Source organism: Arvicanthis niloticus, chromosome 10 (assembly GCF_011762505.2).
Source record: "Arvicanthis niloticus isolate mArvNil1 chromosome 10, mArvNil1.pat.X, whole genome shotgun sequence".
NCBI classification, from domain to species: Eukaryota; Metazoa; Chordata; class Mammalia; order Rodentia; family Muridae; genus Arvicanthis; species Arvicanthis niloticus.
The window spans coordinates 17,848,316-17,859,646 of record NC_047667.1 but is presented as its reverse complement, the minus strand read 5'-3'; the positions used below and the strand labels follow the sequence as shown (position 1 = coordinate 17,859,646).

General features: G+C 47.6%; 1 protein-coding gene across 2 annotated transcripts; it reads left to right on the top strand.

The window, feature by feature from the left end:
- The first annotated feature begins 6,762 nt into the window (after window positions 1-6,762).
- On the top strand, window positions 6,763-10,706 carry Cxcr4 (C-X-C motif chemokine receptor 4). Of its 2 annotated transcripts, none has more exons than XM_076941095.1 (2): window positions 6,763-6,898; window positions 9,073-10,706. In XM_076941095.1, exons 1-2 carry the CDS (start codon window positions 6,884-6,886, stop codon window positions 10,114-10,116), a joined length of 1,059 nt encoding a protein of 352 aa, XP_076797210.1. In that variant the 5' UTR covers window positions 6,763-6,883; the 3' UTR covers window positions 10,117-10,706. The 2 variants fall into 2 exon arrangements, with proteins under 2 accessions (XP_076797210.1, XP_034369079.1); XM_034513188.2 differs by having other exon boundaries at window positions 6,763-6,904.
- Window positions 10,707-11,331: the final 625 nt, after the last annotated feature.

Here is an 11,331-nt window from a genome sequence, read left to right as displayed (position 1 = left end):
TTGGCTTTCAATCTGTGGTATAAATATTGCCTCGGTGGCAGTTCTAGGTGGCCACTGCAATGTGACAGGAGCCCAGGAGCCATGCTGACTTGGGACATTAGTACTTCACTGGGCTGATCCCAACACTCCTTATTGTCAACCACACAGCCCCACTACCTGGTCCATACAGTCCTTTCTTCCTTCTCTTGTGACTCCTGTTTAAAGTGGAGGAAGAGTGTCCCGTGAGTGAAAGTTGTCATTTTATATGACAACTGAATGATTTAGAAAACAAACAAACAAACAAAAAAATCAGGACCAGCCTTAAAGGCAGCTGAGAAGACAGGGAGCCCAAGGAAGGAAAAAGACCAAAGAATCTGAGTTCCAGAGAATTTGGGAATTCTCTTCAGGATCCCAAGAATAAGCTGTTCAGGAACCAAAATGAAGAATCAACTCAAAATTCCCAAATGAATAATTTTAGTCTCAAGAGAGATGGGGAAATTATGCTGCAGAGACCTCCCTGCAAAGAGTCTAAAGCCAACATTTTTCATCTCATTGGAGTACGTGGGTGTGTCCCAACAATCCCCAGATCTCGTATCGCTAGCCAATACCTCAGTTGATATGAAGGTTGAAAGATCTCTTATGTGAACCAACTGTTTGGTTGCTGTTTCATTTTCTTTTGTTCTTGCTGCCTTTTAATCAGAAAGCAGGGAGTGGGGTTTGGTTTGGTTTTCCCAGCTGGAGATCCAGATCAGAGCATTAGGCATGTTGACAAACATTTATCACTGAAATATACCATCAGGCCCTGAAATAATATTTTTTCAGTTGATAGACTTCATATTTCCATAGATCAGAGGCTTTCATTTTAAAATGACCCAAAAGGGCAGAAAGATGGGTCAGTCTGTAAAGAACTTTCTGTGCAAACATGAAGAGCTGAGTTCAATTCCACATAACCCACTAAAACACCTGAATGTGGTGCTACCCACTTGGAATCCCAACACAGAGGACACAGAGCTGGGTAGACCTGGGGCTGGCCAGTGCAGCCCAGGCCAATCCAATGAGAGGCCCTGTCTTAAAAAACAATAAGGTGTGTGGCTCTTAAGAAATGTCATGGGAGACTGGCTTCTGGCCTCCACATGCACCCATGTTCTCGTGCACATGTGTGCATGTGTGCACGCGCGCGCACACACACACACACACACACACACACACACATCTAGTTAGAATGGAAGGTGTGACCTAAATTCCCATATAGAGGGATGGAAGCAGTGGTGGGCATTTGTGGGTAAGGCACATGCCCTCCAGTGACCCAACAGCCTTCACCACTCTCTAATGCATCTCTTGCTTACTGTCCCTTCATTTCTAGCCTTTCCCCCTATTCCTTAGACATTCAAGTAGCTCTAACAGCCCCATTGCTTTAGCAAAATATTCCAAGAAGGCATTGCATAGATCCCCTCTGTGCACTCTCTTTCTCTGTCTCTCTGTCTCTGTCTCTGTCTCTGTCTCTGTCTCTGTCTCTGTCTCTCTCTCTCTCTCTCTCTCTCTCTCTCTCTCTCTCACACACACACACACACACACACACACACACACACACTTCCCACCCCATCCTTCTGATGATAGATTGCTGTTGATAGACTCAAAGCCCATCTGTGGGGTGATCACATGACCCTGTTTCTAGGAGCACAAACAGCTCTGCCAGAGGTTGCTGGGTTCTCTTTAGAAATCCACTATCCACAGGGCTCTAGGCACTTCCTCTTGTTCCACAGCTGCCCCTGGCCACCAGCAATAAATTACTGGGTTAAGGAAAACGACGACAAACCTTTTCCATGGAGAACAGAATCTGCTCCCTCAATTATTTCCGAAAGTCCTGCCCTCCTTCTCAGTTTGACACCTCACTTTTTGAGTCTTGTTTGTTGCTGGGCCCCAGACCCACAAAGCTACACAGCAACAGCCCTGTGAGCCCAAGAAACTTGCAGAACAATTCTTCCTTCTGGCCCCAGGATTAGTCAAGTAATGGTTATTGCATTGCTAATTGAGTGGCCTTTTGTTCAGCCAACTTACCAGGGTGACTCTACACTGTCTCTGTTTATGCGCCTGTCTGGCCGATTTTCTTCAGATAGGAAATCTTGTCCTGCTACAAAACTTTGATGGGAATCTGCTCCTAATCCCATTTTAGTGAGGGTGGAGGGAGACTTTTCAGAAACCCAGGTTAAACTTAGTAAAAGTGCTTCTCAGGACTGGTAATGATTGTCCTAAGCTGGCATGGGACTGTAAGGTGGATGGCTGCTGTTTATTTTCCAGAATTATTTTCACCTGTTAAGTGTTGAAGGCAGAAGCTCAGACACAAGACCCAGGGGAGGGGGGAAGGGGGAACGATTTTCCCTACTTGACATTTGATAGCCCTGTCTCTACAACTCAACCCTCTGCCAGGATTACTGGCCCTTTGGAAAGCTCTCTCTCTCTCTCTCTCTCTCTCTCTCTCTCTCTCTCTCTCTCTCTCTCTCAATCATTTGAGAAAGCATTAACTCCATCTTTTTATTATCCCCTACAATCATAAAAAGAAAAAAGTCTGTGGGGCTTTTTTTCTCTCCTTTCAAAAACAAAACCAAAGAACTCCCTGAGATGGGTCTCGGGTGGTAGAAAGCTTGCCTCATCCATGAAGCCCTGGGTTGCATCCCCATTGCTGCAAACGAGGACAAGAGAATCCTTTATATTCTTTCTCCTTTGTGTGTGTGTGTGTGCATGTTTGTGTGAGCTCACTCGAGCAAGTCAGGGTTTGAAGAGGGAATTGGTATGTGTGTTGATGTACTGTCTACTTTGGTTTTAGAGATAGTCTCTCTGTGGCCTCATCATCAAGCCCCAGAGTTTGCCTGTCTCTATCTCTCCAGTGGTGGAATTACAAGTGTCATCTCATCTATCTATCTTTCTTTCTTTCTTTCTTTCTTTCCTTCTTTCTTTCTTTCCTTCTCTCTCTTTCCTTCTTTATTTTTTTTCTTTTAGCATGGATTCTGAGAGATTGAGTTCTACAAAGCAAGCACTAAATCATCTCTGGACCCTTCCTGATCAAAAGGCCTTTAATGCCGATGTCTCCTGCCATGCATCATCTAGAAAAAGGACTGTGCATAAGCTTTCTCCCTGACTAACTTGGAACCTGTTTTGGACAGAGCAGAGCTTTCTGTCACACACAGGGACAGGCAAATCAACCAGCTGCAGAGCAAGCAACAGGAGGTGGCAGGATGCTTGCCACTGTGCCACTGGTTTTGTAAGCATCCCCCACAAACTGTGGCCAAAGCTAGTTATTCCCTGGGCTAAAGCCATCCTGAGAACTTGGGGACACTGCCAAAGCCCTGACAGCTCATAAGCCTGGCCTTTGTTGCCAGAGCCACAGGAGAAAGCTGTTAATTCCTTAAATGAAGGTTCAGTAAACAACCAAGAAGCTTGGTTTGCACAGCAGTGGGCTAGGTAAAAAAAAAAAAAAACTGCTATCTGGGCACTCTCTTCAAGGAGCTTGGACTGTTTGGGAGAGAGGAGTAAGACACATTTGCTTTAAAAAAAAAAGTTGAATCACAAGAGATGTCACTCAAAGCAGTAAGTAAATGGCAAATACCCTTGTAGAGGAAGAAGCATTCAGACGGTGGTGGCTTGCAATGGCCAGAAAAAGACAGTCATTGTGATGGAGGGGAGAGAGCTTGAGCTCTGGAGCCAGGCAGACTAGGTGGGCCAGATCCTTATGTGCTAGCTCCTCCTCCTCCTCACCAGACTTCAGCTTCCTTATACTGGAGACCTGCCTGGTAGAACTGTGGAGGAGGTTATCCAAGGTTGAACGCACGTAACAAGCACTCAATAGATATTTGAGTTTGCTGTGTTTTTCTGAAGTACATCACAAAGCTGAGGCCGCCACTAAAATAGGCAGACCACCTGTCTCACATGTACGTAACCCTGAGTTCAATTCTAGCACCACATAAACTGGGCACAGTGTTGTATACCTATAGTCCTAGCATTTGGGAGGTGGAGACAGGAGGACCAGAGATTCAAAGTTGAACTCAGCTCCACAGGGAATGTGAGGGCAGACTGGGATACACAAAATCCACTGCCAAAGGAGTGATGCCAGAGCTTCCAGGATGCTGGGCAAGCATTCTACCAATGGAGCTACACCACTGGTCCTCAAAGGCATATTTAGGCACAACTGAGATAATAGACTAACACAGTTTTCACTCCCACCCTGTGCAGTTTCTTTCATAAGTATCTCCCCACACTATTAATAATTCTTCACATTTACAACATCCATATTCATTTCATTCACAGATGCACTAAACCATCTCAACTAGTCTGCTCATGGTGGACATTCAGGGATACCCAGCTGTCGTTAACTCTTCTATTATTAACACTCTTGTTAGCAGGGTCCCCATGATGAGCTTTGTAGCATAGCTGTGATTTCCTGAGGGCTACGTCAGGAAAGGTGGAATTACTAATCTCAAAAGGTTCTGGCTGCATTCAAAGTATTTTTCACTGAAGCTACTCAAACACACCACACACACACACACACACACACACACACACACACACACACTCCTGCCACTGACAAGGGAGAGACAGCTGGTCTTTTTCAATCCAGAAGCCAAATATTATCTTTGAAAGGGAAAGAAAAAAAATCCCCTCTTTTTTTTTTTCTAATTCTATAGTCACCAAATAGCATTTCATTGTCGTTTTATCTGCTTCCTCCAGCAAATAGACTTCACAGGAGCTAACGAGGCCTGTGCAGACGGTGGAAAGCTTTCTTTTGTCCACCAGCAATCAACAAATATTAATTATGCAAATCATTTTACTCTGATTGTACTCTCTGTCTTTCAGGGACAGGTTTGGAAGATTCCCCTTCTCCCATTTTAGCCTTTGGGAATGCAGGAGTTTGGAGGTTCGGTACAGCTTACTATTCTTCTGCAGTCAAACTACCCATTCTAAACACTAGCACTCTCTTAACACGTCTGACATTCCGGTCCAACGGCGCTTCTGTCTGCACTAACTAGTTTATGGAAATATGAGCCTACGTTTTATTGATGATTTGATATATAATTAAACGTGCTTGTGGAAGTTCTTGGCTCCTAACTTGGCAGTCTTTGAGGGCCGCACTTGCTAATTTCAACATTAGCTTTCCTGGATCACGTGAAGTGCGGGGCAGAAGAGGACTCTGACAGGCAAACTTTGAGGGAGAGTGCCCAGGCCATACAGGAAGATGGTGTATAACCTGCAGAGAATGAGCTCCCAGGCTGCAAGCCAGCTCCCCAGCACCTCCAACCAGAAGCCTTCACTAGATAAAGAAGGGGGCGCAAATGCTTTCTAGTTCAGTTAGTAGACTGCTTGCCTAACCTACACAAAGCTCTGTTTCAAGCCATGTCCGCACAAAAACTGAGCGTGGTGACACACAACTATAACCAGTACTAGGCAGGTGACAAACGGGACCATCAGAAGTTCGTGGTCATGCTATGTACGGAGCCTGAGGCCAGCCTGTACTGCATAAAACTACCTCAAACCAAAAGAAAAAAAAAAAAAACGGGTATGGGGAGAAGTGGGGCGGGGACGGAGTTCAGGGCACAATCTGAGCCTGCCTGTCCTTAAAACCATCCCAGGAGGAGGGTGGAAGCGGTACCTGGGTTGCATAGCAACTCAGGCTCCTGCAGCCGGATGTCTCTTCACCATCCCCAGTGCCCCCCAGCATTGGATCCCACGGTCACTGGCTGGAGATCTGGTTGGTTCTGGCCCCACCCTTTTCTCCCTCCCCGCCCTACCCAGACTCGGCGCCGGTCCGATCTGGAGCCGGTCTGGGAAGCTGTCTGGGCGCCCACTGCAACCCCAGCCTGTCTGAGATTCCCTAGCCATCCACGCCCCTAACCCGGCCTAACTAGCTCTTCACTGAGACTTCCCATCTTAGTGTTCTGCGTGGGAGACGCGAGATAGGCGTGAAGCGAAGGCTCTGGGCTCAGTCCAGGCTTGCAGTCCCAGGCTGCTCCATTTGGTCTCTTGGAGCTCGTGGAGCGCACACTAACTGCGCACGTATCGCCGCTAGCTTCCCAGCTCCTACGAACAGCTCGTAGCCCAAAAACTGGGACTCTGAAATTATCTGTTACCTAGATGCATCCTTGTATACTTATGAAAATGAACCACTGTTTCTGTACAGATTTCTTAGGATGTGATTACACAAAGTCCTCGGCAGCTAAATTCATCTTTATAATAAAGCACGTTTTAATCATTTTACACACGCAAATCTCTTTACGAAGTTGTTGCCTCTATTGTGACTTCCTTCCTGGGAGTATATCTCTACTTCTGGATGGGTCCGCAAGTGCTTTCTGCCACACTTGACCCTAATGTCATTATTATGAATATGTAGTAACACACACTTGGCTTGGAAGAGCTTTGGTAGTAATCGCTCCAGACAGCTCAGAGTATGGAACCCTGGCAGAGCTTCCAACATTGCCGCCTACTGGTTAGGCAAGCTCCAAGTCACACACACCTCCCTCCCTAGTCTAGGCTCAAGGTCTCCATCCTTAAACTCCAGGTCTAGAATTCTATCCACGTGGGTAGGGATGGATGCGCGACCTGCAGAAACTCCCTGGCTGGTATCCTGCTTTCCCCAACTTTGAGACCATTATCCGGCCAGGCTCTGGACCCATACTGATTTAAGACTTAACAGCAGCGGCTCTCAGACTTCTGTTTGCCCGCGCCCTGCGCCCCGCCCCCTCCAGTCTCCTCCGCCCCATCCGAGCTGCGCATGCTCCGCCCCGCAAGCGTGTTTTTATAAAAGTCCGGTTCGGGCCAGAAACTTCAATTTTGTTGCCTGGTGCAGCAGGTAGCAGTGACCCTCCGAGGCGTTCGGTGCTCCGGTAGCCACCAAGGCTGGAGAGAGAGTGTTGCCATGGAACCGATCAGCGTAAGTGTAAGTCCACTTGCATCCTACTTTGTAGTAAACGTGCAAGCGTGTGAACTTAGAGCTCATCCCCTCTAGGAGCGGGCTGAATCGACTAGAACCTTAAGGGGTGTCAGGATCACAAAGAAGGGGAGCGGGAACTAATTTTTTTTATGTGTGTGAGCATGGCTATAAGGGGAGAAAGATAAGAATATTTTTCTCAGTAAATTGAAGGGGACAGGTTCAGATGGAGATTTCCTGAGGTTCTTGTCTCCCTCCTCCTTGAGTCGCAGCGCGCGCGCCGGCTTGCACGCTGTTTGCAAACGCCCCCCCCCCCTTTTTTTTTTTGAACACCGAAGAAGAGCTTGGGCTCTGCCCCAGGACTCACACCATCGTCTGATCCTCCTAGAAACAAGAGTTTCTTTGAGTTTCTTACATTACTTTAGTGGGCACGCTTAGGCACTACATCCTGGGTTAGCTTCGAACCAAAGCGTCTCGGAGCAGTTCTTGGAGTTAGGAGTTCGGTTCTGAAATTCCATACTGCAAACAGAGGAGCGCCGGTCTTCGGCGGGAAAACCGAGCTAGCCTGCCGCGTCGCTTGTTTGGGGGCGGGGGGGGGCACAAACTGCGGCGGCAGCCGTGTAGAGGTGACCGAACGTGGCCGCTTTGGGATGGAGTAGCAGCGCTTTGCGAGTGTCCCACCCACCGCTTCCCCTCAGAGGCAAACGAGCCTCCCGAGGTCGGTGTTGCCTTTAGGATCGTTCCTGGGAAAGTGTCTTAAGTCTCTACCATGAAGCTGCTGGCCAGGAGGTGTGCCTGGCTCGGCGGCGGTTGGGGACAGGAGGTCGTGTTGGGACCGCACCTGGGTTGTGCCGGGTCGCCGCAGGGATGAACAGGTGCAAGCTTGGAGACTGTTTGACTGAGCCCCAGTGTTTAACCGTCGGTGGTTTCCTGAGCCTTTTGAAACCCCCTCGCTTAGGGAGGGTTTTGTTGTTTGGTGATTTTTTTTTTTAAGTTTCCTCCGGCGGCGCGCAATTCAAAGGCGCTCGCGTTGGAACCGCCCAATCTGTCGCTCGCACCCGGAGGGACGATCCTGGCGCGCAGCCAGGAGGAACCCCTGGAACTGCTGCGACTTGGTTGTATGCCTGGGTGTGGTGGGCAACGGTGCTAGCCCCTAGGTGGGTACCTCCGACTTAGGGGTGCGCACGGTCTGGACCCCTCCAGCTGCTACCTCGGACTCCAGTAGCTAACTGGGTCTGCTGCAGGATGGGAAGCGACCGGAAAAGTGAGGAAGTGAAACTTGGGGCGAAAACCACGGGGCGCAGACCCCGTGACTTTCCCCACCCAGGACAGTGTGACACTAACGTCCCAGATACACCCAGTGATAAACATGGGGTTGACAAGAGAGACCCACCTTCCAGAGAACCTCCGGGTTTAAGATGGAGTAGGAGAATGCTGTTTGCTCATTTCTAACACTCTAATGACCTTAAAACCCCAAAGACCTTCGCATTTTCCCGCTTTCTTCACGACGTCTGACTTGAAATGTAATTATTTGTGTTAGACAGACGTGGGAAAAACAACGTTTTGCGCTAAAAAAGCTAAGAGTCTTTCGGGGACCCCCCACCGGCAAGCCCCGTTTTTCTTTCTTTCCTCCTTTGGCTAATCCTCATACAGAAACTTAATCCCATCTCCTTCAACACAGACTTTAACCCACGCTGCTGGCTCCCACCGCACACCACTTTGAGAACGACTTCTTTGTGTGAATGGAGGATTTGGTTGGTTGGTTGGTTGGTTTGGTTTGGTTGTGGGTTTTTTGGTTTGGGTGTTTGTTTATTTGTGGTTTTGGGGGGATTGGGGCTTTACTTTTTTTTCCTCCGATTTTTTTTTTCTTTCCTCTCATGGGCGTGGCAGGAGCGCTATTCAAGACTAGGCTGTGAAGTCCTTAGACTCTCAACATCCTTTTGTTCAAAGACTCTCCTAATTGCTTCCACTATAACCAAGTGACTGGTGGAAGATGGAGAACATCATTGGTTGCAGGGTTCTGTACTCTCTCCGGACCTTAACCAGCCCTTTGGAGTTTCCTCCAAATGGTTGAAAACCTGCAATCAATACTAGCTTTTTAGGCAGCAGAAACACTTAAAACTTGGGAAAGACTTGTTGACTTTGGAGTGACGTGCCTGTCCCTGTTTCTTTTGCAGATATACACTTCCGATAACTACTCCGAAGAACTGGGGTCTGGAGACTATGACTCTAACAAGGAGCCCTGCTTCCAGGAGGAAAACGTCCATTTCAATAGGATCTTCCTGCCCATCATCTTCTTTATCATCTTCTTGACTGGCGTAGTGGGCAATGGATTGGTGATCCTGGTCATGGGTTACCAGAAGAAGCTAAGGAGCATGACGGACAAGTACCGGCTGCACCTGTCGGTGGCCGACCTCCTCTTTGTCATCACGCTCCCCTTCTGGGCAGTTGATGCCATGGCTGACTGGTACTTCGGGAAATTTTTATGTAAGGCTGTCCATATCATCTACACTGTCAACCTGTACAGCAGTGTTCTCATCCTGGCCTTCATCAGCCTGGACCGATACCTCGCCATTGTCCATGCCACCAGCAGTCAGAAGCCGAGGAAGCTGCTGGCTGAAAAAGCAGTCTACGTGGGCGTCTGGCTCCCCGCTCTCCTCCTGACTATTCCCGACTTCATCTTTGCCGATATCAGCCAGGGATACGACAGGTACTTCTGTGACCGTCTTTACCCTAGCAGCATGTGGATGGTGGTGTTCCACTTCCAGCACATCATGGTGGGTCTCATCCTGCCAGGCATCGTCATCCTATCCTGTTACTGCATCATCATCTCCAAGCTGTCACACTCCAAGGGCCACCAGAAGCGCAAGGCCCTCAAGACTACAGTCATCCTCATCCTGGCTTTCTTTGCCTGCTGGCTACCATATTATGTGGGGATCAGCATCGACTCCTTTATCCTTTTGGGAGTCATCAACCAAGGATGTGAGTTTGGGAGCATGGTGCACAAGTGGATCTCCATCACAGAGGCCCTCGCCTTCTTCCACTGTTGTCTGAACCCCATCCTCTATGCCTTCCTTGGGGCCAAATTCAAGAGCTCTGCACAGCACGCACTCAATTCCATGAGCAGAGGCTCCAGCCTCAAGATCCTTTCCAAAGGAAAGCGGGGTGGACACTCTTCCGTCTCAACAGAGTCAGAATCCTCAAGTTTCCACTCCAGCTAACACTTATGCAAAGACATATATAATATATATATATATGCTAAAGAACCTTTTTATGTTACACATTTTCCAGATATAAAAGACTGACCAATCTTGTACAGTTTTTTTTTTAATTATTATTGACTGTTGGAGTTTATGTTTCTCTAGTTTTTGTGAAGTTTGACTTAATTTATATAAATATTGGTTTTCGTTTGTTTGTTTCATGTGAATAGGTGTCTAGGCAGGACCTGTGGCCAAGTTCTTTGTAGCTGTGTGTCTGTGTGTAGGAACTGTAGAACTGTAGAGGAAGGGTCTGAACATTCCAGAATGTGTGGTAAATTGAGTAAAGCTAGCCGAGATCCTCAGCTGTTGGCGCATAATCTCTTCATTCCCCAGGAGCACCCCACCCCCACCCCACCCCACCCCGTTCTTAAATTGTTTGGTTATGCTGTGTGATGTTTCGTAAAAGATGGCACTTAAAACCAAAGCCTGAAATGGTATAGAAATTCTGGTGGTTTTTTTTTTTTCCCCAGTTTTCAAGAGTGGATTGACTTCAGTACCTACAAATGTACAGTCTTGTATTATGTTGTTAATAAAAGTCAATGATAAACTTACTAGGTGGTGTGCTATGTTGTCATTTCTGCTGGCTGTCAGTAATAATATGTTTGGGAAAGTAGAGTGATGTACACATTTATGGCCTACCAGAGTCCCTCCTGGGTGTGTCTGTGTGAGCTCACATATGTGCATGGACATTATACATTTGGATGTTTCTCGGGACCTGTCATGCCTTGTTTTGTTTTGTTTTTGAGACAGGGTCTCTCACTGGCCTAGAAGTGGATTAAGTAGGCAAGGCTGGCTAGCCAACAGGCCCCAGGGATCCAGCTGTCTTCCTCTCCAGAGCTGGGATTAAAGCGTGCACCGAGATGCCCAGAGTTTTGCTAGCATTTTGGGAATCAGACTTAAGTTCTCGTGGTTACAATAGCAAGCACTCTGTGAACCAAGCCATCCCCCAGCCCCTGTCTTAAGTAATGTCTGTTGTCTTTAATGGTATTAAAGTATACCTTAACAGGCATACTTTCTGCTTCTACTATTAAGGGAGCCCAGGAGTAGAAAGCTTAAGTGACTGGTTCTAAGATGAGGGACAGTAACAGCTAGTATTTCAAAGCCTGTGTCAAGAACTTGAAGCCTTTAAACCATGGAAGCTGAGGCATTCCCATGAAGGAGTCTCAGAAAGATGTC